Source organism: Scyliorhinus canicula, chromosome 1 (genome assembly GCF_902713615.1).
Source record: "Scyliorhinus canicula chromosome 1, sScyCan1.1, whole genome shotgun sequence".
NCBI lineage: Eukaryota > Metazoa > Chordata > Chondrichthyes > Carcharhiniformes > Scyliorhinidae > Scyliorhinus > Scyliorhinus canicula.
The window spans coordinates 94,120,821-94,146,483 of NC_052146.1; the positions used below are offsets into that span (position 1 = coordinate 94,120,821).

At 47.5% G+C, this 25,663-nt stretch overlaps 1 protein-coding gene across 3 annotated transcripts in view; it reads right to left on the reverse strand.

Moving 5' to 3' along the window:
* The window catches only part of si:dkey-34d22.1 (discoidin, CUB and LCCL domain-containing protein 1), a 217,039-nt gene that overhangs the window by 24,296 nt on the left and 167,080 nt on the right, over nucleotides 1–25,663 (reverse strand). For all 3 annotated transcript variants that reach the window (XM_038795524.1, XM_038795503.1, XM_038795513.1), the window contains 2 exons: nucleotides 18,677–18,801; nucleotides 12,259–12,421 (listed from right to left, as the gene is read on the reverse strand). In XM_038795524.1, coding sequence (XP_038651452.1) covers nucleotides 12,259–12,421; nucleotides 18,677–18,801 — 288 coding nt within the window. The remainder of the gene's footprint in view (nucleotides 1–12,258; nucleotides 12,422–18,676; nucleotides 18,802–25,663) is intronic.

Here is a 25,663-nt window from a genome sequence, read left to right on the forward strand (position 1 = left end):
AGGTTAAATCACCACCAGTCAGCTTTCTTTCAAAAGGGGGAGAGCAGACAATGGTCCTCATGGCTATGGTGACTTTCACTGCGGTAATTGTATGTGGTAATTATATTCAGATGCAAATAACTTTGTAAATTGGTTATTATACCCTATTGGCCTGCATTGATCATTACTGTGCTCCATGAAAGACAAATAAAAACTCCACTAATAAATTTGAAAAAAAAAAAATTCTAATGTTTTCTTAATTACAGGATACAAAATAGAAAACAATGTATTTATGTTCTTATGATTTACTGCCCAACCCGAAGTGTGCTTGAGAAGTTGGAGTTAGCAACCTAGTAGTTTGTTAGGGTAGTTTGGAATCAATAACATCTGGAGCCAGAGAGCCCAGACCAGGCAAGAACAGAGGATTTCCATCGATTAGTGAATCAAACGGGTTTTTATAGCAATCCAATAATTTAATGGCCACCATTACTGATGGTAGCTTTTTATTCCAAATTGATGTAGTTAGCTGAATTTGGATTTCCCACGTTCCATGGCGGGGTTTAAATTCAAGTTTGTGGGTTACTAGATCAGTAACATAATCACTACACCACCATAACCAACAAACAGTTGAGTATTTCTCTATTGGGGAAGCCCTGGTTGTGCACAATAGACCTTTTAAAAAAAAATACAAAGGCAAAGTACCGTGGATGCTGGAAATCTGAAATAAAAGAGAAAATGCTGGAAATACTCAGCAGGTCAAGAAGAACCTGTGGAGTAAAACAAGAGTTAACACTTCAGATCGATGATCTTTGGTCAGGCCTGGAAATTTACAAATGCCACAGGTTTTAAGCAAGGACAGAGGTGGAAAAAATGGGGCAGGTGGCAGAATAAAAGAGAAGATCTGTGATTGGACAGAAGATAGGATACATTAAAGGGATGATGGTGCAAAGATAACGGAGATGGTAATGGTACAAGTAAAGAAACAAAAGAGAGCTCAAGAGCAGATGTAAATTAGAATAGAAAAACCATTACCAACAGTTGCTGTCTGGATAAAATGGGAGCAGGGGTCATGAACTGAAATTGAGGAGCGGCATGGTGGTGCAGTGGTTAGCACTGCTGTCTCACGACGCCACAACGAGTGTGGCCACAAACAAGAGGAGGTCTGAGTACTTCTGGTTGTGCCGAGGGACGAGGCAGGGGTGTCCCTTGTCCCCCCTGCTCTTTGCACTGGCGATTGAACCCCTGGCTATGGCACTGAGGGAGTCGAGGAAATGGAGGGGGCTGGTGCGGGGTGGGGAGGAGCATAGGGTGTCGCTCTATGCGGATGACTTGCTGCTATATGTGGCGGACCCGGTGGGGGGGATGCCGGAGGTAATGAGGATCCTCGGGGAGTTTGGGGATTTTTCAGGGTACAAGCTCAACATGGGGAAGAGCGAGCTGTTCGTGGTTCACCCAGGGGACCAGGGGAGGGGGATTGGCGAGCTCCCACTAAAAAGGGCGGAGAGGAGCTTCAGATACCTGGGGGTCCAGGTGGCCCGGAGCTGGGGCATAGACTTAATTACATGAGGTTGGTGGAGCAGATGGAGGAGAAGTTTAAGAGGTGGGATGTGTTGCCGCTGCCCTTGGCGGGTAGGGTACAGTCAGTCAAGATGACGGTGCTCCCAAGGTTTTTGTTCCTGTTCCAGTGCCTCCTCATTCGTATCTTGAAGGCCTTTTTTAGGCGGGTCAACAGGAGCATAACGGGGTTTGTGTGGGCGCGAGGAACTCCGACAGTGAGATGGGTGTTCCTGGAGCGGAGCAAGGATGGGATGAGCAGGGATGGGATGTTGGGCTGGCGCTGCCCAACCTCTGTGGGTACTACTGGGCCGCTAATGCGGCGATGGTGCACAAGTGGGTGATGGAGGGGGCGGCATGGAAGAGGCTGGAGACGGCGTCTTGTGGGGGTACGAGTCTGGAGGCGCTGGCAACGGCGCCGCTGCCTCCAATGAGGTATACCACGAGCCCGGTGGTGGTGGCTACCCTCAAAATTTGGGGGCAATGGAGGCGACACAGGGGGGAAGTGGGGGCCTCGGTGTGGACCCCGACTGGTTTGTCCTGGGGAGAATGGATACGGGGTTTGCAGGGTGGCATAGGGCAGGGATAAGAAGGTTGGGGGACCTGTTTGTGGATGGGAAGTTCGCGAGCCTGGGTGAGCTGGAGGAGAAGTACGGGCTCCCCCGGGAAACACTTTTAGGTATCTACAGGAAAGGGTGTTTGCCAGGCGGCAAGTGGTGGAATTCCCGCTGCTGCGCCACGCACGGTACAGGACAGGGTGCTCTCGGAGGTATGGGTTGGAGAGGGGAAGATTTCGGCAACATACCAGGTGATGCAGGAGGAGGAGGAGGCCTCGGTGGAAGAGCTGAAAGGTAAGTGGGAGGAGGAGTTGGGGGAGGAGATCGAGGAGGGGATGTGGGCTGATGCCCTCAGGAGGGCAGAGGAGCCGGGAGTGCAGGAGGCGAAAGAGGCTGGTATTCTGGCCTTTGCGTCCCTGGTAGCCCGGCGGAGGATTCTTCTTCAGTGGAAGGATGCTAGGCCCTCAAGCGTGGTGGCCTGGATCATCGACATGGCGGGATTTATTAAATTGGAAAAGGTGACATTTGCTTTGAGGGGGTTGGTGCAAGGGTTTTTAGGCGGTGGCAACCGTTTCTAGACTTCCTGGCAGAACGGTAGACAATGGTCAGTAGCAGCAGCAACACCGGGGGGGGGGGGTGTTTTTACTTTTGTTGTTCAACACTGGGGGATCTGAGGGGGTGTACATATTTGCTATGTTTGCTTTGTGTTTTGATGGGTGTTAATTTATTATTTATGTACAGGGGGAGGGGGTACTGGGGTGTTTTGTTTTGTTTTGTATTTAATTCTATGGGGTTCTTTTTCCATTCTGTTGTTGATATTTTGTGAAAACTTTAATAAAAAAATAAAAAAAAAAAAATTAGAAAAAAAACAATTGGGTACTCTAAATTTATATTTAAAAAATGAACTGAAATTGTTGAACTTGTGTTGAGCCTGGAAAGTTGTGAGATGCCCATTTGGAAGATGACATGTTCCTCCAGCTTACATTGAGCTTCATTCTTTCATGTTTCATGTGGAAGGCTGCGGACAGAGAGGTCAGAGCGTGATAGGGCAGAGAATTAAAATGGGAAGCAGCCCGAACCTTGCGGTCACATTTAGTGACTGAATGGACGCATTTCAAAATGTGGTCATCCAATCTGCATTTGGTCTCTACAATGCAGTAGAGAGCATTGTGAATAGTGAATACAGTGTACTAAACTGAAAGGACTAGAGTAAATCACTACTGTTGGGGAGGTTTTAAACTAATGTGGCAGGGGGATGGGAACCAGATTAGGAAGTTAGAGGTCAGTAAAGAGGCAGCAACTAAAGCCAGTACGTTACTAGATAATAAACTCATTGTGACTAAGGGGAAGAGTAGACAGGGAAGAACGCAAAGGGACAGGTGGTCTGAGGTGCATTTGTTTTAATGTGAGAAGTGTAGCAGGTAAGGCAGGTGAATTTAGGGCTTGGATTAGTACCTGGGAATATGATGTTATTGGTATTACTGAGACTTGGTTGAGGGAAGGGCAAGATTGGCAACTAAATATCCCAAGGTATAGATGCTTTAGTAGGGGTAGAGAGGGAGGTAAAAGGGGTGGAGGAGTTGCATTACTGGTCAGAGATGATATCACAGCTGTGATTAAGGAGGGCATGATGGAGGATTCGAGCACTGAGGCAATATGGGTGGAGCTGAGAAACAGGAAGGGTGCAGGAACATTGTTGGGACTTTACTACAAACCTCCCAAAAGTGAGCATGAAGTAGAGGTACAAATATGTAGACAGATTATCGAAAAATGTAGGAGCAAAAGGGTGATCGTGATGGGAGATTTTAACTTCCCCAACATTGAATGGGACACATGTGGTGTTGGAGGCGGTGATGGAGCAGAATTTGTAAAGAGAATCCAGGAGAGTTTTTAGAGCAGTATGTAAATAGTCCAACTCGGGAAGGGGCCATACTGGACCTGGTATCGGGGAATGATCCCGGCCAGGTGGTTGAAGTTTCAGTCGGTGATTACTTTGGGAATATCGATCACAATTCCATAAGTTTTAGAATACTCCTGGACAAAGACGAGAGTGGGCCTAAAGGAAGAGTGCTAAATTGGGGAAAGGCCAAGTATAACAAAATTCGGCAGGAGCTAGGGAATGTGGATTGGGAGCAGCTGTTTAAGGGTAAATCCACATTTGAAATGTGGGAATCTTTTAAGGAACGGTTGATTAGAGTACAGGACAGACATGTCCTGTGAAAATGAGAGATAGAAATGGCAAGATTAGGGAACCATGGATGACGGGTGGAATTGTGAGACTAGCTAAAATGAAAAAGGAAGCATACATAAGATCTAGACGACTTAAAACTGATGAATCTTTGGAGGAATATCGGGAAAGTAGGACAAATCTCAAACGCGCAATAAAGAGGGCTAAAAGGGGTCATGAAATAGCTTTGGCTAACAGGATTAAGGAAAATCCCAAAGCCTTTTATTCGTATATAAGGAGCAAGAGGGTAACTAGAGAAAGGATTGGCCCACTCAAAGGCAAAAGAGGGAATTTATGCGTGGAGTCAGAGGAAATGGGTGAGATTCTTAATGAGTACTTTGCATCGGTATTCACCAAGGAGAGGGACATGACGGATGTTGAGGATAGGGATGGATGTTTAACTACTCTAGGTCAAGTCGGCATAAAGAAGGGGGAAGTTTTGGGTATTCTAAACGGCTTTAAGGTGGACAAGTCCACAGGTCCGGATGGGATCTATCCCAGATTACTGAGGGAAATGAGGGGCGAAATAGCTGGGGCCTTAATAGATATCTTTGCAGCATCCTTGAGCACGGGTGAGGTCCCGGAGGATTGGAGAATTGCTAATGTTGTCCCTTTGTTTAAGAAGGGTAGCAGGGATAATCCAGGGAATTATAGACCTGTGAGCTTCACGTCAGTGGTAGGCAAACTGTTGGAGAAGATACTGAGGGATAGGATCTATTCACATTTGGAAGAAAATAGACTTATCAGTAATAGGCAGCATGGTTTTGTGCAGGAAAGGTCATGTCTTACAAACCTAACAGAATTCTTTGAGGAAGTGACAAAGTTAATTGATGAGGGAAGGGCTGTAGATGTCATATACATGGACTTCAATAAGGTGTTTGATAAAGTTTCCCATGGCAGGTTGATGGAAAAAGTGAAGTCGCATGGGATTCAGGGTGTACTAGCTAGATGGATAAAGAACTGGCTGGGCAACAGGAGACAGAGAGTAGTGGTGGAAGTAGGGTGACTAGTGGTGTTCCACAGGGATCCGTGCTTGGCCCACTGTTGTTTGTGATATACATAAATGATCTGGACGAAGGTATAGGTGATTAGCAAGTTTTCAGATGATACTAAGATTGGCAGAGTTGCAGATAGCGAGGGGGACTGTCAGAGAATACAGCAAAATATAGATAGATTGGAGAGTTGGGCAGAGAAATGGCAGATGGAGTTCAATCCAGGAAAATGCGAGGTGATGCATTTTGGAAGATCCAATTTAAGAGTGTACTATACGGTCAATGGAAGAGTCCTGGGGAAAATTGATGTACAGAGAGATCTAGGAGTTCAGGTCCATTGTACCCTGAAGGCGGCAACGCAGGTCGATAGAGTGGTCAAGAAGGCATACAGCATGCTTTCCTTCATCGGACGGGGTATTGAGTACAAGAGTCGGCAGGTCATGTTACAGTTGTATAGGACGCTGGTTAGGCCACATTTGGAATACTGCGTGCAGTTCTGGTCGCCATATTACCAGATGGATGTGGATGCTTTAGAGAGGGTGCAGAGGAGGTTCACCAGGATGTTCCCTGGTATGGAGGGTGCTAGCTATGAAGAAAGTTTGAGTAGATTAAGATTGCTTTCGTTGGCAAGACGGAGGTTGAGGGGGGACCGGATTAAGGTCTACAAAATTATGAGAGGTATGGACAGGGTGGATAGCAGTGAGCTTTTTCCAAGAGTGGGGGTGTCAATTACAAGGGGATACGATTTCAAGGTGAGGGGAGGAAAGTTTAAGGGAGATGTGTGTGGAAAGTTTTTTACGCAGAGGGTGGTGGGTGCCTGGGACGCTTTGCCAGCGGAGGTGGTGGAGGCGGGCATGATAGCATAATTTCAGATGCATCTAGACAGATATATGAACGGGTGGGGAACAGAGGGAAGTAGATCCTTGGAAAATAGGCGACAGGTTTAGATAAAGGATCTGGATCGGCGCAGGCTGGGAGGGCCGAAGGGCCTGTTCCTGTGCTGTAGTCTTCTTTGTTCTTTGTTTACCTGGAAGGAGTATTTGGGGCCCTGGTAGGTGAGAAAGGAAGAGCAAAAAGGGAAGTGTTGCGTCTAATCGGTTACATCATTAACTTTCTCCAGTTCAGATGCTCGAGCTGAAAAGTTAACTTTGTTCCTCTCCACAGATACTGTCTGACTTGTTGAATATTTCCAGCAATTTCTGCCTTTATTTCGGTTTGATCTCTGATCTTCTATCACAGGTGAATAGTTGTTATTTTAGCTCTCTGGCATTGATCATTGTGTTTGCGCTCTCCATGAGCTAATCATGTTGAGTTCCTTTAAAAAAGATCAAGTTATGTAAAATTTAAGAAGTTTGGGTGTGACTGTACTGACACCTGCCACAATAAGCAATGTATCTGGCAAAATTGTTCAGTTCATATTTTTATGACTTTTATTTTCAGATTATGAAGGTGAGGGATGTTAGTGCTCGAAACAGAACTTATTCTGCTTCAAGCATTTGGTATAAACCTCTTCCAAGTCAGATGCAATTGTTAGACGCAGAGTGAAATTCCCTCCACTCAGTAACATACTCAGCAGAACATCCCTACTGCATTAGTGCATTTTCCCCCTAATTTCCCACAGTACCATAATGTCAATTATGGTTGAAATATGAGCACATTTGTGGTGTGGGAAAATTCCCAGAAACTAGGTTTAAGGGTGCCTGAACACGTTTCTAATAGTTTCCCACAGCCAGCAGACTTTCATACCAAATAGCTGGGCTAGGTTCAAATCTAATTTTTCAAAAGCGAAGGCCTGCATCTAACTCAGTGTACCACTCAATCCCCAGTTCCATGCATATTCTTATGGAAATTATAAGAAGACAGAGTGACCCAATCTAGTGGTGAATTCATCAGCACAGGATGGGATGTGTCATGTGAGCTCGGAGGCAAATGATGTCATGTAAAATGCCACATCCTCCTTCGATTTTTACATAACTGTTTATTTGTGTTTCAAATACAGCAATTAAAGCGCAATTCATATTACATTATCTCACATTTGTGGTTTGAAAAATGATGATCTATTTCTCTCTTTGAACTAATGACACTGTTCTGATTTTAGTCTTCAAATGCTCAGTGCAGTTGCATTTTTTTTACCTTTCTAACCGCACACTTATTACCTCACCTCACTGAAGGCTTCCTTCTAGGTTAGCTCTTTCAATCTTGCTTTTGCTCCCTCTTTTGAATTATGTTTTCAATCCTGATGACTTTCTCTGGCTCAGCAATTTCCCTCGCAGCTTGACCCTCCCCAAAATGGAGCAAATTGTTACTTATAAGATGCGCTGCTAAAATTATGATGGGTAACACCTTGTGTAAGTAGAACTACAAAGCCATAGCATCAGTTTATCCGTGGAAACAAGGGTTCAGGCACAAAGTATTAGCTACCCACGTTGCATGTCTGCACTGAAAGGTGAGGTATCAAATTCTGTCTGGTGATGTAGAATTGTATTTCACCAAGGTGGGAATGCTTTAAGGAGAAAACTGAAAAAGCGATAAGAAGGAAGACGATGCTGAAACTTTTGAGTAGTTATTTTCAAAGTGCGTTATATGTATGCCAATTACATTTTGATTTGTTCATTCATTCAGTTAAAACGGAACTAATTTCTACAATTCTACCACTGGGCGGCAACAGCCGAGCGAGTAAGGGGATGGATCCAGGAGCCAGAAGCCGAGTGGGTGCGTGCGGAGGAGGCCTCCTGCATGGGAACCTCCCTCCGGGCCCTCGCCACGGCAGCACTCCCATCCCCACCCAAAAAACACTCCACCAGCCCAGTGGTGACAGCCACCCTCCAATCCTGGAACCAACTGCGGCAGCAATTTGGCCTGTACAAAATGTCGGACAAGGCTCCCATCTGCAACAACCATAGGTTCAAGCCAGCACTGACCGACGCCACCTTCAAAAGGTGGAGGCAGGACGGGGGGGGCACTGACAGTCAGGGACCTATACACGGACGACAGGATCGCAACACTGGACGAACTGACAGAGAAATTTCAGCTAGCTGGGGGGAACGAGCTACGGTACCTGCAGCTCAAAAACTTCCTACGAAAGGAGACAAGGACGTACCCACAACCACCACGACAGAAACTATTGGAAGACCTACTGGACGCAAGTATCCTAGAGAAAGGGAACTGTAGTGACATGTATGACCGACTGGTAGATAGGGACGACACCGTACTGGACGCAACAAGAAGGAAATGGGAGGACGACCTGGGGATGGAGATAGGGTGGGGACTCTGGAGCGAAGCACTGCATAGGGTCAACTCCACCTCCACGTGCGCAAGGCTCAGCCTGACGCAACTAAAAGTGGTACATAGAGCCCACTTAATGAGAAACCGTATGAGTAGGTTCTTCCCGGAGGTGGAGGACAAATGTGAGCGGTGCCAGAGAGGCCCGGCCAACCACGCCCACATGTTCTGGTCTTGCCCCAGACTTGTGGAGTACTGGACAGCCTTCTTTGAGGCTATGTCCAAAGTGGTGGGGGTGAGGGTGGAGCCATGCCCGATAGTGGCGGTCTTCGGGGTTTCAGACCAGCCAGATCTATTCCTGGGGAGGAGGGCGGACGCCCTTGCCTTTGCCTCCCTGATTGCCCGCCGTAGAATCCTGTTTGGCTGGCGGTCAGCAGCACCACCCAGAGCTGCAGACTGGCTGTCCGACCTCTCGGAATCTCTCCAAATGGAGAAAATCAAATTCGCCATCCGAGGGTCGGACGACGGCTTCCACAGAACGTGGGAGCCATTCATGCAACTGTTCCGGGACCTGTTTGTGGCCAACGTACATGAGGAAGAATAGTCGGGTGGCCAAGAACCAGGGGAAAATGGACGGGAATCGGGGGAAGGTAGCCGGGGGGAGGGGGGGGGGGGGGGGGGGGGGATACGGGCTCGGTATGGGGGGTTGATGGCAAGCCAAGGCCCAAAACCAAACTATAAATAATGCCTATAAACATGTGCCTCGGCCATATTGGGGAATGTAAAATATGTATGCTGGCTAAAGGGGGCGGCCACAATTATTGTTATGAAGATGCTTACCTGTAAATATTCATGTTAAATTTTTGTGTTTTCCTTTTTTTTTCTCTCTCTCTAATAACTTGTAATTTGTCATATATAAAATATGAAAACTCAATAAAAAAACATTTATAAAAAAAAACGGAACTAATTTATTTCATTATATATCCATTCACCTGGCAGGAATGCAGAAAACTGATGGGAAGGCAAACCTGAGTCTCCATATTTGGTTGATATGCAAGTGATGACATTGTTCTTCAGCTGAGAGACAATTAACCCGTTCTTTGGAATGGGAACACAACTAAGATAAGGGGCGGGATTCTCTGTTGGCAAAATCGGGAAAACCGAAATTGGGAAATGTGATTGGGTGGAGAATCGATTCTGACGCACCACATGAAGCACAATCGATTCCAATGAGAAATGGTTCGGGATTCGCCGGTTTTGCGATTGCCACTCAGAAGGCTGACAAACTGTAGCCGCACACTGCCCTCCCCACACACACACCACCCCAGTCAACAGGATGGCAGCGAGGAGAGCGGCCCATGCTGCATGGACGCTGAGCTGGAGACCATGCTGGATGCGATGGGCCACCCTTTTCCCTCGGCCTGAGAAGGAGGCTGCCCACCGCCACCGTTTGCCGTGCCTGGGCACAGGTGGCAGAGGGACTCAGTCCGCAGCCCTGGTGGGGGGGCGGGGGGGATCATTCAAGTGGTGGGGGGGACTTCCAGGATGGCCAGGCTACTGATCGGGGGCTGCCGATCCGCGTGCCGGTTTGCAGTGTGGGTCAGCCATGCCGCGCAGGGCGGCCGGCACAGGCCGCCGCCGTGCGCATGCGCAGATCCCCGACCGGAAATGCAGGGCCCCGTATCAGCAGCCGGGGCTGCGAGGACTACACCGGGGCCCTGCTAGCCCTCAGCAAAGCGGAGAATCACCCTGGACTTTCTCCAGGTAAGTCCAGAGTGATTCGCGTGCGTTTTGTCGTGGGCGTGGGACATCGCCCCAGATATATTGTATTCTAAGTATTTGGTGAAGTAAGTCTTAAAAGCCTGGGTCGAGCGTGCTTGACTGCTTAAAAGATACTTAGGTTTTTAAAAAATAAATTTAGAGTAGCCAATTATTTTTCTTTTTTGCAATTAAGGGGCAATTTAGCAATGGACGCAAGAATCTGGAGCTGTGGAAAGACCAATCAACCTAACCAGCACATCTTTGGGTTGTGGGGGTGAAACCCATGTAGACATGGGGAGAATATACAAACTCCACATGGACAGTGACCCAGGGCTTGGATTCGAACCCATGTCCTCAGCGCCGCAGTCCTAGTGCTAACCACTGTGCCACATGCTGCCCTCAATAATAATAACCTTTTATTGGCACAAGTATGAAGTTACTGTGAAATGCTCCTAGTTGCCACATTCTGGTGACTGTTCAGGTAAGCTGGTACGGAAATTGAATCCGCGCTGCTGGCCTTGATCGGCATCACAAACCAGCTGTCTAGCCCACTGAGCTAAACGCCCCAAGATTCTTAGGTTGAAAGACAACAAAGCTTTTAGGAGCCAGTGGTGCAATTAGTCATTGTGAAAAACTTGGGCCAATACAATTTTGTTTTGATTAAGGGGGTTCGCTGGGAATTTAATTTGTTTCCGGCTTGGTGAGGTGGTGTCATTGCTGGGTGGAGCTATCAGACTTTTGGAGAAAGCATTTTCAGTTTGTTCTGATCTGGATGGAGTTGGGACTACGAGTCAGGTTTTGCTCTCTGCAATTTAGTAAAAAAGAGATTAATAGTCTTTATAGCAGTGCAGAGTTATCTGGGAAATGGGGAGATGATACAAGCCAGTTGAAACAGTCTTTGTGGACATAAAGTCAGAGTTTCTGATGAGAGTCAGATTGTTTTCTGTAAAGTAGTGTCAAAGATTTATTTCTCAAAGAGTATCTTTGTAAAGCAAGTATTCCTCTGTGCCATTGACATTCAACGTGGATTGAGAGCTGGAATGGTTTATTTTCTTGTTTTAGTGGGAATTAAGAAAGTAACTAAGAGTATTGTAATCACTGTATTGAGTAGCATTGTTTGAGGGACAAATGTAAGATATTTCTGGGTGTGATGTTAAAGATTTTAATACTATGTTAGTAATGACATTTACTTTAATATACCATATTCCTATTTCTTTGTGAAATCACTCCTGGAGCAAAATATCCTTTCCTTAGTCTTATAAAATTAAAATTAAATATGTCCAGTATCGTAGTCACTGTTGGGGGCTGGTCTGGGATCATAATATTGGATAGGTATAAGAAGTTTTCTCTGCTGAAGGACAATAAAGTGAACTGGATGCATTTTATGACATTATGGTAATTACTTTTTTTTTCACCTGAGTAGAACATAGAATATAGAACATAGAACAGTACAGCACAGAACAGGCCCTTCGGCCCTCGATGTTGTGCCGAGCAATGATCACCCTACTTAACCCACGTAACCGGTATACCCGTAACCCAACAATCCCCCCATTAACCTTACACTACGGGCAATTTATCATGGCCAATCCACCTAACCCGCACATCTTTGGACTGTGGGAAGAAACCGGAGCACCCGGAGGAAACCCACGCGCACACGGGGAGGACGTGCAGACTCCGCACAGACAGTGACCCAGCCGGGAATCGAACCTAGGACCCTGGAGCTGTGAAGCATTGATGCTAACCACCATGCTACCGTGAGGCCCGATGATTTAATGAGGAAAGATTTAATGAGGACAGTTTTACAGCATTCTGTGTTGAGATTTGAACTCACAACCTCTGGGTTACCAGTCCAGTACCAAAGCCTTTACATTGCCTGACTCAACCACCTTGGATAATTAAGATTGACGTCTCCCCCTGGCCCCTCCCACAAAGCAAAACCAGAAAAGAAAAGAAATTGGGTTTTTACCAAATTGTCGGATTCTTTGCAAGACCTTGCAGCCAATCAGCTCGACCTTCATAGCTATTCTTTGGGACCATGTCAGTGGTTTAATTCGAATGTACCGTCCCACAAACGATGGAATAAAATTGTTGCGAACTAGTTGTTGGTCGTTCGTGTTCCCTTCAAAAACCTTTTGAAAAGAAAAAAGGTAAAAATAAAACAGAAAAAAGGTAGGTGAGCCCTCTGTTTGAAAGGTTATATATACACATGTTATCTATAATATATACATCTATATATATATTGCATATATAGTGTATACATATAAAGATATAAACACATACTAAGAGATATATACACAGACATATATATACACATGCATATAGAGCGCGATTCAACGGGACAAAAACAGAGAGTCTCGTTTTGGGTGGGTTTATTGGGGTGTTTCTTGGCTCAGCTTGTCAGTTCAGGAAGAGGACTTGCGGATCAGGGCACAATTTTTAAAGGTCGCCTAGATCTTTCGATCCCCCTCAGGCATCCCACCTCAGCCCCTGGGGTCCTTGAGCACCCCTCCCCCCTCACCCTGCCTCTTATGGGCAAGGCATCCCGGGCCTGTCCCCTGGCAGAGGCAACCTGGCACCTGTAAACTGCTAGCTGGGCAGTGCCCCTGCCAGCCTAGCAGTATCATCCAGCCACCCAGGCATTGCCATGGTGGCACTGCCAAGGTGCCCAGGTTGGCAGTGCCAAGGCCGCTGGGTGTTAGCGCACACGATGCCCAGAACCCGGCCACCTGGGGGTCTCTAAAGGCCTGGGAGATCCCGCCAGGTGCCACTACACCTGCGCCACGTTTGTGTGTTCTAGCATAAATGACCCTGACGAGGTCTCCCAAGCATGGTCGTTCATTCCCAGGCGCGGGAAAATCTGACGCAGAGATATAAATATGCAAACATCCAGTAAGGACGAGATCCAGATCATGATGGTTCGCAAGATTCCGCTGAATCTCGCGTGACGTTTTGAGCATCGCAAACTGCGACACGGTCGCTAGAGCTTACAGATACATCCCACACACACATACTTCCCCTTTCTCGATTGACGTTTAAATCTGATCTCTGGTCCATGAGATCTCCTGGCGTGCAGCAGCATTGGGATGTCAGCAAGTGTGCAATTTTCCAATCACACTGAAGTATTCTCACAGAGAGAAAATAAAAACATTAAATTGGCGGAATTCTCCCAAAAGTCCCCACCGGCAGGTGCACTGGTGAATGGGGGGAGAATATGGCGGAAGGTTCAGAAATCGGTTTTACTCCGGCGTGAACTTAACTGTGGGTTCTTCCTCCGGTTCCAGCCATGGAGGGTCGGATAACACGCCAGAAGCCAGCGTGAACCCATTAATGGGATGCAGATGAAGGCCCAACCACCCACACGAGATTCTCCGCAATGCTGGCGTGAAACACCATTGTTCAGAACAATGTGGTGTGCAGGTGTCGGGATGCATCTGAACAAAGCCTGTGCTACCTCTGGAGTTTAGGGTAGAGGCTGCCCCACACCTGGAGCCTAGAACACAACAGGAGTGAGTCGGAGGTACATCTGCAGGTGGACTTTCCAGATTGAGTGTCCTGAAGGAAGGTGGACCATCCTGCCTCCGAATGTTCCCACAATCCATCCTTATTCTCAGGAGATCCATCTTCCAATCTCAGAGTGCTCCCGATAATCATTTTCAGGAGGTTCACCTTCTTTCTTCAATAGTAGGTCAGTGATGTTGGGCACCTTTTCAAAGTGGCACCCAGACACGATGGCGGACTATGTGCCATCCAGGTGCCCTGAAACACCATGAAAGGCATAATTAACGAGGTAGGGGCCTGAATATTTGGCTTGTTTTTCCGCCAACCTCCGCAGCACAAATACTCCACATTTCTGGCCTTGCCATAGCACTTAGGGTGCAATTTAGTAGCCTCTTTTTGCTGAGGCCAATGAATAGTGGAAGAGGCCTAAAAAGAGAACCCATCCGAGACCAGAACCTGTCCCACAGTACGTCATCAATGTCAGCTTGGTACTGGGTCACGTCCCACATTGAGTCAGACACTCCGCCGAGGCCCTCAGCCATGGCCATCACCTACTGCACCATGCCTTGGATGCAGGTGACGTCGTGCACCAGGCTCTCTGCAACCGGACCGCTCCCTTAGATGGAATCAGGATTCTGCCATAGCGTGGCAAGAAACCAATACACACCACTTAAAACCTAATTCCATCCAATTAACGGGAGCCAACTCATATCCAATGGCCTCCTGTAATCCAGCCACCACCCCAGCAAATGGTGCTGATTAGCACTCCTTTTGAAAAACGTGGTGGAAGGGCTGCATCAGGAACCTTGGAAGGTAAGCAGCCATCTTTGTTCACAGACAATGAGCACATGGGCACTGGGCTTGCTGTCCCTGTGCTCGGAGAGGGGTGAGGGGGGAACCGGGGGGGGGGGGGTTTGCAGCCTCAGTTGGATGTGGGACGCCAATGGAGGGTATCAGGGCTGGGGGGTAGGCGGGGCGGAAACAGGGCATGGTGTGGGGGTGGGTGGGGAGCAACTGTGCGCAGGTCTTCCATGCCAACCCCTGGATCGGGGGTTGCCATTCCGGGGACAACTGTAGTCCCTGCCTATCTGCCCAACCAGCCATCCATAACCCACTGACCGCGGAGGCCTCTGGGTGTGTGGCTGAATGCTATTGCTAATAGGGAATTGGCAATTGTGGTTAAGTGAGCACTTCACACAACCCAAGTAGATCCCCGTGGGTGGGTGGGCTATGTAGCATGATAGACCCTTTGTCTAGCATCCCAATCATGCCGTGATGCCTGGACATTGTGCCTGATCACTGTGGGAGGCAGCACCACAGATGCAGTAGCCAACATCTGAACACCCAGGGGATGGGCCCCAGCCCGGGCACACATCAATGGCTGGGCTTTAGAGATGTTCTGTTTGGGTGACTGGGTTTGCTGACCAGTGAGCAGGGCTCTCCACCCCCCCAACTCCCACCTTGGCCAGGTGTGCATGGGCAAGGCGTGTCGAGTGGTGGTGGGGGGAGATACCAGGACCCCATGTCTGGAGGGAAATGGGCATTGTTGGTCAGCCCGCTTGGCGCAACGAGACCCAGAGGCGTCATACTTGTTGTGGTGAGAGTATTTCAATGTTTCTCATACAAGTGAACACTACCCCCCTCTCCCGAAAGTGCCACCCCACTATCCTCACTCTCCCTCCCCCTACCACACATTCCCCTCTTTACCCCCTATCTACCCCCCCCCCCCCCCCCCCAATCCCCAGTGCCCCCTCATTGATCCTCAATGTGCTTGCCTTTCTAGCTCTCCCGCTACGTCTATGTGTTTCCCCAGGATGCATATCAGAGGTGGAGGCAGCCAGTTGCTTACCACGGCCCATGACCTTCGATGTCCCTGGCGGGCATCCTCTACTGCTCTGGGGCCAGAGGGTCCGGCGCACGTCACAGCGGCAGTCGAAACTGTGCCAACTTGTTCCGGGTGTTGACTGAGGGACGTGGCTTCGTCAGAGGGGTGGAACCCGGAGAGCTGGTGGTTACTGTCGCCAGTCCATAGGATAGGTTCGTGTTCCCACACCGCGCCCCCTCCTTGTGCCCATAGGTCCTTGGGACTCACCTCGGAACGGAGGGGCAGCTGATTGAGCCCCGGCTACTTCTGCGTCATTGGACTCTGCCAGCCCTGGTGGCTCCTCAACGTCTGTAATAAGGTGTAAGTGCCCTCGGCAATACTCCTCAGTGATTGGGTCATGCTCTGTAGTGCCTCAGCAATACCCACCTGCGACTGAGACAACCTCTGCAGCGCTTCAGTCATTCCCATCCGAGGCCGGGGCAAGTCCCACAGTGCCTCATCGAGGTCAGCCTGGTAATGGGTTATGTCCTCTAGTGTGGCAGACATACTGCCTAATCCCTCAGTGATGGCCGTCTGCATCACGCCTTGAATGAAGGTGAAGTCATGCACCAGGCACTCTACTGCAGTCACCACCCAAGCAGTGTTGGCCTCAGTGCCACACATTGCGACGCTGTCATGATATGCAAACATGCAACCAATGAACACTCAGAACAGGACACAACCAATGGGCAGTCAGGCCACTCAGAGGTGGCATCACCACAAGGGGGCATGACATAAACACTATAAAAGGGATGAGGCACTCACACCCTGCCTCTTTCCACAGACAGACATCTTGAGAGTTAGACAGGGTTGATCAGTAGCATCACACCCCAGCACGTGGCTTAGAGCAAGCTGGTACAGTTAGACTGAGTTACAACAGTTATATTAGCAGAGAGTCAAACTCATTTGAGAACTGTGTTAATAGTTCAATAAACATGTTGAACTCATTTCAGAGTCTGGAGCATCCTTTAGTTAAGACTGCATCAGGTAGCAGCCTGCGTTATCTGAAGCAGCAGAACACAACAGGTGCCATCTCCTGTGCCTGTAGCCTCTGGGACTCCTCCAATTGGCTATGGACCTGCTAGAGTGTCGTTGACATCTCCCTCTGAATGTCATGGCTGGGTCCTAAAGTCTGCATCAGCTCTGGGTAAACCTGTTCTAGAGGCTGAGCATCAGGCTGGGACCCCGCTGGGTCTTGGGATCCAACAGTCCTCCGACTGCTGTCTCGCCTGGAGGTTACTGCCTCCACCTGTGCATCAGCAACTGTGTGATGCTCACCAGAAAGTGCCCCACTGACGTACGTGTGTCTGTGCTGGTGGAGGTTAGGGATGACAACTGTGATGCACCGATGGGTATCTTCGGAGCTCTTCTAGAAGTTTGGGGGGTGGACAACCCTGGATGGGCGGCGCTGTCGGCTGGAGTTCCTGTGGGAGAAAGGATATGTGGTCAGTGAGAAGGATGGGTCAGTCTGTATGGCATAACAACTCACGTTAGACAGGTACTCCCGATGGATCCTTACCACTGCGACATACGTCGACCTCCACATTGGTGACCTCTCTGTCACTTCCAGTGCCTATTCCTTGAAGGTTGTGAAGATTCTTATGTCTGGCACTTTGCCGCCAGTCTGAGCACTCTCCTGGTGATTGTGGGATAGCTTCTCCTTCGAAGACACAGACAGGGCATCGTTGGCTGCACCCGTGGTTCAGTGGTTGGGGGGGTGAAGGGGGGGTTAGGGGGTGCTAATGGAGGGGTGCTGGATGCGTGGGGATGGGCAAAGTTAAGGGAGGGCTGTGTCAACTCACCCATGTGGCCCCGATGTAGGTCATTGACCTTTTGGCAGCACTGAGTGCCTGTCTTCCTGGTCACGCTGCCCGAGCTGACGGCCGCTGCCACTTCATCCCAGGAGCAGTGGCTGCCCTATGGCTCACCCTCCAGCACCCTCAGGGGAACAGGACACCGCTACTGGCCTCGACTGCATCCAGAAGCCTCCCCAGGTACGCGTCTCCAAACCTTGGTCGTCTCGGCGCCATGGCTGTGAGCTGAGTGGGATTGGCTGTGCAAGAACTGTTTAAGTGCTCCTCGATCTTCTGTGTGGGGAGTTGGCGAGCGCTGTCCCGGTGAATCGGCGGGCGAGCCTTTATTTGCGGCATGAAGCCCAAGGGGCTTCGTTAAGTGGACCAATTAACGTTGTATTGCGTTGCGGGCCTTGCCGATCCAAGCCCCCGGAAACTTGTGGCAGTTTCCACTCGCCGCCACACTTAGAAATCTTTCTGGAGAATCGTGCCCCAAGTCTCATAATGGGAGAATTCCACCCATTGACCCAGGACTCTGAGGAGTGACAATTACCGTTCAATAGCCACTCTAGTCCTTTTAACCTACCAGGTTGGGAGCTGCAAATTTTGCACCGTCTTTCGACGCAGGCCTGGTGACAAATATGCAGGACAGCACCTCCGGAATCTCTTCAGAGCAGGGCAGCAGCATTGGGGGAAGTGAAGTCACGCCCCCTTTTCATGGCACCAGCTGCCACAAAGTGCTAAGTTTAAATGCCCCACTCACTTTGATAGGAGAGAAGGTAAGTGCATAAGGCAAGTGGGCGAGGATGAATCAGGAGGATATTAGGAGGCTAAGGAGGGTGGTTGAGGGTGTAGTCGGGTGGGGTGGTTAGGAGGGAGTTCCAATGGGGTGTTGGGGCCATCAGTACCAGAGTTACCCAGGAGTTGGAAGTAGTTTTATTTTTTTCTGAGGTTTTAGATATTCCAGGTGCAGGGCAATTGCCCATCAAAAGTTGAAACTTTCTAGGTAATTCCTATACAGTCCTTGCCGGTGGACACCTGTGGTGTGCCGGTTGGGGCCATTGTATATCAGTTACATATGTTACATAAATGTATACAAATGTTTGGCGCTGGTTTGGATGGCCGAAGGGCCTGTTCCTGTACTGTATTGTTCTTTGTTGAATGCACAGTCTGGAGATTCTATTATTCAACATAAATATGAATTAAATTTTAAATCAAACAAGAATCACCTTGCCTTCCTTGCTGTTCTTACTCTTATAGATTCGCCAGGATTTTCCATCTTTGCTGTAGGAAATCTTATATGTCTTTACATAGAAGTTGTACCCATTGTTCGTGCTGCCTTTGGTCACAATCCCTGAAAGTAAATGTGATGCAAAATACATTCTCAGTTACACAGATAGAGCATAATACACTCGCAAATTGTACATAATTATACTTCCTGAGAAATTTATAATCAAGACACAGTTTATATTTTTGATCAATATCCTTGGTTATAAAAAGAAAGTTAAGTTTTTACAGCACCTTTCATAACCACGGGCCATCCCAAAGAGTTTTACAGCTAATTAAATATTTTTAAAATGTATTCATCGTTATAATGCAGGAATCACGCCACAAACAGTAATTTGATAATCACCAGATAACTTTGTTTTCTGTGATGTTGAGGAGGTTTAGGAGAGATGGGAAGGGACAATCCTTAGTCACTGAACATTGAATTGGATCAATACTTGAAGGGGAGGCATTTTCAGGGAAGGAACAGGGAAGTGGAAATAAATGGATTGCTCTGTCAAGGAGACAGCACAGCCACGATGGGCTGAAAGGCCTCTTCCTGTGCTTCAGTTTTAATATAGAGTACCCAATTCATATTCCCCCCCCCCCCCCCCCCCCAATTAACGGGCAATTTAGCGAGGCCAATCGATCTACCCTGCCCATCTTTGGGTTGTGGGGGTGAAACCCATGCAAACACGGGGAGAATGTGCAAACTCCACACGGACAGTGACCCAGGGCCGGGATCAAACCTGGGACCTCCGCGCCGTGAGGCAGCAGTGCTAACCATACTCCCCATGCTTCATGATTCTATTCTATGAACCCCCTGAACATTTTACAGATCTGAGACTCCACTATATTTACTCCGTGTATCAGTTGAAGCAATGGTGAGAACCACTCCAAGGGGTCTCACTTCACTTTGGAAACAGGCTTGGCTCTGGTTCTGGATGTCATTGGGGCTGGAGTTTTCTGGCCATTCATGTCGCGCCTGTTGAGGGCTACATTCAACGGGAAATCCCATTGCAACGGCGGGACCAGAGGTTCCTCCACCGGCCAGTGGCGGGCGGTCTCCACCGCCGTGAAACACGCGACGCGTTGCCGAGAGGTAGTAAAGAATTAATAAGCCTTTTTCAAATACAAATGTGTTGATTTTGCAGCTTATCGCTCCTGATGCAGAGCCTAATTACAGAAGCATGGATCAGAAAACTGGAACTCAGAATGGAACATCTGACACAAGGGTCTGAATTTTCCATTGGTGGGATCCTCCGCTTTGCCGCCACGCACCCACGCCCATGGGTTTCCCTACAGCGTGGGGGAAACTCCATTGGCTGGCTGCCAGGATGGAGAATCCTGCTGCAGGCGGGGACACGCTACGCCAGAAAACGGGTGCGGCGGGACGGAGAATCCAGCCCAAGGTATTTCTGATTTTTCCAGAAATTGTTGGGGGAATGGGGGGGGGGGGGGGGGGGGGGGGGGGGGGAGCAAAGAGTATGGTCCGATCCTTGTGCCAGGTTCGCATCTGTGAAAATTGCTTAAGTATGAAATTCTATGAATCTTAACGCTAAAGCATTAAATCAAACCAGAAAATGAAAAAAAAAAACCTCAAATGCATCAGTAAAGAGTGCTCTTGAATCAAATGCTGCTGAAGGGCATTGTGAAATATCGCTGAGGGCCCATTCTGCAGCCAAGGCAAAATTCCATGGCTGATTGGTGTGCTGTGAAATTGTGAGTGCCTTGGGTGCTAAGTGCAGATACTTGGCTTGAGCAAGCTGGAACTATATTCATACTACACGCTTCATACAGAGGGTTCAACATCTGAAAGGTTCAGAGAAGAATTCTGAATATGCATGGTAATTGATTAATACATAACTTATCTGAGTTCTTCAATAATGAGAAAGGGGATAATGGGGGGGCTAATACAGTGTATTAATGCACTGCCCATCCCCACCGTATCCATGGGTGCAATGCTGGTTGTAAGTGTTTTATTGTTTGGCAGGGGCTTAGACAGGGTTTTGGGGTTGACTAGAGTCCCAAAGATACGTTGCTCAAGTCCACAGTCCTTTTGCTAGAACTGTTTATGCACAGCAAGTGCTTACACATTTGGATCACCACACAAGGTAAGAGCTTCTGCTCTCTTTAGGATTTCCCTTACTTCTCAGTTATGTAATATGACACTTTACTACATCAGCATCTTGCACACTTCTGATGTTAACCCTTTACTCAGCAGTAAATGTCCATAAAAGAGTTTAATCTGGTAGTTTTGAACCCCTTCCGCGTTTCCCATAATTTGGAAGAAAATTAATCCTACTCAATAGAATGTCTGAGGTGGAAAATAGAGGAAATAATTATGCATGACTTTATGTAGATTGGGAAAATAAAATTGGCGTCGGTAGCAATGAGGAAGAATTCGCAGGGTAGAATTTTAAGGATGGTGAAAAACTGGCACTCACCATCCCAAGAGTCAGTGCCTAATGTGCAGGCACTGACTCTTGAACTCCCACTGGCATTTTACGCTCAGAAGGATGTCTCACACCAATCAAATTGGCCGACAGCTCTCCAACACAGCCAGGCACAGCGCTACAGTGGCTAGAAGCAGCACTGTTGTGCTCTGCCTGGGACAAAGTCACGGGACCATTGAAAAGGTAAGACCCAGGGGTCCCAGTGAGGATAACGGATTCTGGGAAGGAGATAAATCAACCATTGTTAACCATGGAAGTTAAAGTATTAAACAGAAATAAAAAATATACAATGCGGCAATGATTAGTGCTAAGCCAGAGGACTGGAAAAGTTTTAAAAACCAACATAAGATGGTCAATAAAAAATAAACAGGGAAATGCTAAACGATGAGGATAGAATGGCGAGTAATGGGCAGCGCGGTAGCACAGTGGTTAGCACTGTTGTTTCACAGTGCCAGGGTCCCAGATCCCAGCTTGGGTCACAGTCTGTGCGGAGTCTGCACGTTCTCCCGGTGTCTGCGTGAGTTTCCTCCGGGTGCTCCGGTTTCCTCCCACAAGTCCCAAAACACGTGCTGTTAGATAATCTGGACATTCTGAATTCTCCCTCTGTGTACCCGAACAGGCGTTGGAATGTGGCGACTGGAGGATTTTCACAGTAACTTCATTTCAGTGTTAATGTAAGCCTACTTGTGACAATAAAGATTATTTACAACCAAATAGTGTCATTACGGACAGTAAGAGCTTCTTTAAATATATTAAAAGAAGAGAGAGGTCAAAGCGAACATCCTTAGAGAATGGGACTGGGGAACCAGGTAATGGCAGACAAGTTTTAAAAAAAATTTAGAGTATCCAATTCATTTTTTTCCAATTAAGGGGCAATTTAGCATGGCCAATCCACCTACCCTGCTCATCTTTTGTGTTGTGTGGGAGAAACCCACACAAAAACAGGGAGAATACAAATTCCACACAGACAGTGACCCAGAGACGGGATCAAACCTGGGACCTCAGCTTGGCAGACAAGTTAAACAAATATTTTGCGTCAGTCTTCACAGTGGAAGACACTAATTGCACTCCAAAAATACTAAATAATCAAGGGGCAAAAGGTGGGGAAGAGGAACTAAATACTATAACCATCACTGGAGAAAATGTACCAGGTAAACTAATGGGGCTAAAGGCCTATATGTCCCCTGGACATGATGGGTTGCTTCCCAGGATATTAATGGAAGTAGCTACAGAGATAATTAATATGCTGGTAATAATCTTCCAATTCTGGAACAGTCCAAGAGAACTGGAAACCTGCTAATGATTCTTATTCAAAAAGGCAGGGAGACAAAACAAAAACAGGTAACTAGAAGCCAATTAGCTTTTAATAATATAATAATAATAATCTTTATTGTCAGAAGTAGGCTTACATTAACACTGCAATGAAGTTACTGTGAAAAACCCCCAGTCCGGCGCCTGTTTGAGTACACGGAGGGAGAATTCAGAATGTCCAAATGATCTAACAGCACGTCCTTGTGGGAGGAAACCAGAGGAAACCCATGCAGACACGGAAAAAACATGCAGACTCCGCACAGAGAGTGTGTTATGGACCGGGGTTTCGAAAACTCCAAAGTATATCATGGAGTTCACCTGACCTACAACTGTTTATTGATTTTGGTTACGATGAGCACAAGGGCCTGCCTTTCAGGTGTTAGTCAATAGAAGCTTAAGCACTTTTAATCAAAAACGAGCTTTATTCTATAAATTTAGTTAACATTTTTACAAACACACTAAGTATTTTTATCAACTACAAACAAATACCCTACACAGCTACAGTAATCTATGTATCACCCTTAACAAATTTCCCCCTTTAACTGTTCTAATTTAATAACAAGATCCCAGAAACCAGAAACACCTTTTCAAAGGTGTGGCCCAACACACGGCACTCGTACTATCTTTAAGATTTGGTATGGATACACCTGTTTCCTTTTCAAACCAGGTTTGAATTCCTGCCAGAAAATAGTTATCACTTTTAAGTTATCAAGTAGTCTGGAAACAGCTTTTCAACTGAAGATAGAGAGGCACTTCTTTCCAACCTGTGCAATACAAAACTAAGTCAAACTCAAAGCGAAAGTAAAACTCAGAGCCAAAGCCCAGCTCCACTCACACAATGACAGCACTGAAGCAATGTGATAAGACAAAAACATTAAAAAAAAATTAGAGTACCTAATTAATTATTTCCCATTAAGGGGCAATTTAGCATGGCCAATCCACCGAGCCTGCACATCTTTGGGCTGTGGAGGCGAAACCCATGCAAACACTTTGAGAATGTGAAAACTCCACACGGACAGTGACCCAGAGTCGGGATCGAACCTGGGACCTCGGCGCCGTGAGGCAACAGGATTAACTCACTGTGCCACCCTGCTGATATAAAAACATTGCTTAAAGAGACGCTCCCATGACAAGTGGCCCAAGCAGGGAATCGAACCTGGGACCCTGGCGCTGGGAAGCAGCAGTGCTAATCACTGTGCTACTGTGCTGCCCGTAACATCGGAAAATGTTAGTCCATTATAAAGGAAGTAATAGCAGAGCATTTTGTAATGCATTATATAATCAAGCAGAGTCAGCATGGCTTTGTGAAAGGGAAATCATGTCTGGCAAATTTAGTATGGTTTTTTAAGGTGATAATGAGCAGGACATATAAAGGGGAACTAGTAGATGTAATATACTTGTATTTACAAAACGCGTTTGAGAACGTATCACACAAAAGGCTACTTAATAAGGTAAGAGCCTCTGGTGTTGGGGTATTATATAAGCTTGGATTAGTGGATTGGCTAATTGATAGAACACAGAGAGTCGGGATAAGAGGGGCATTTTCAGGATGGCAACCTGTAACGAGTGGAGTGCCACAGGGATCAGTGCTAGGGCCACAATTATTTATTATATATATTAATGACTTGGACAATGGAAGTGAATGCGTTATTGCCAAGTTTGCGGATGACACAAAAATAGGTAGGAAGACAAGTGGTGAGGATGACACAAAGAGTGTACTGAGGGATATAAGTAGGTTAATTGAGGAGGCAGATGGGATTGGTAGATGGGATATAATGCAGGTAAGTGTGAAGTTATGCACTTTGGTAGGACGAATAAAGGAACTGGATGTTATTTAAATGGAGAAAGACTGCAGAGAGCTGCAGCTCAGAGTGATTTGAGGATCCTCGTGCATAACTCACAAAAAACCTTGCGTGCAAATTCAGCAGGTAATTGTGAAGGCAAATGGAATGCTAGCCTTCATTTCAAAGGGAATGGAGCATAAAATAGGGAAGTCTTGCTTAAACTATACAAGGCACTAGTTAGACCACACCTGGATTACGGTGAACAGCTTTGGCCCCCTTATCGAAGAAAAGGTCTACTGATACTGGAGGCAGTCCAGAGAAGGTTCATTCGGTTGATCACAGGTATGGAGGGATTTTCTTCTGAGGAGAAGTTGAGTAGGTTGGGCCTGTACTCATTGGAGTTTAGAAGAATGAGAGGTGATCTTATTGAGGCTTGACATGGTAGATGCTGAGAGGTTGTTGCCCCTTGTGGGAGAGTCTAGGATCAGAAGGCATAATAAAGGCAGGGGAGTCCAACAAGCTTCTTAAAAGTCCTTTATTTCAGCAACAGCATCATACATACACAGGGCCCAGTTACCCTTCACCGGATCCTCATTCCCTTTTTAGCTGGCTCTACAGCCGCTAGTGCTGTGTTAACTCAGTCGAATTGAGCACAGGGAATCATCCCCAGCTGGATGAGTCCTGTGCAGGCAATTACAGCGCTCCGCCAAAAAGACCAAAACCCTTTGCAAGGATGACCATTGAGGAGGAGAGGATAAAAGGGCATCATGTTAGCATAGTGGTTAGCACAATTGCTTCACAGCTCCAGGGTTCCAGGTTCGATTCCCAACTGGGTCACTGTCTGTGCGGAGTCTGCACGTCCTCCCCATGTCTGCGTGGGTTTCCTCCGGGTGCTCCGGTTTCCTCCCAAACAGTCCAAAGATGTGCGGGTTCCTCCCACAGTCCAAAGATGTGCGTGTAAGGTAGATTGGCCATGCTAAATTGCCCTTAGTGTCCTAAAAGGTTAAATGGGGGTTACTGGGTTATGGGGATAGGGTAGATATGTGGGCTTGAGTAGGGTGATCTTTGTAAGGGCCGGTGAAGATTCGATGGGCCGAATGGCCTCCTTCTGCACTGTAAATTCTATGATGATTCTATGAAACAGGTGCAAACCACAGTGGCCAGACAATAAACCTTAAAAAAAACAGATTGGTTCAGATATGGCACCACCGAACAGGAAAGCAGGACGGGCGGGCAGATACTCCACCAAGCACTACATCTGGCCCAACATCCTCACCAGTCACACAGGGGCAAAGCTGCCAACAGCCAAACCTGGGGACTGCGCACAGCATGGCATCAGACCCATCAACCCAAGGCCCAATCGTCGTGGCATGCTTTCCAGCGACGGAGGGAGCGGCGG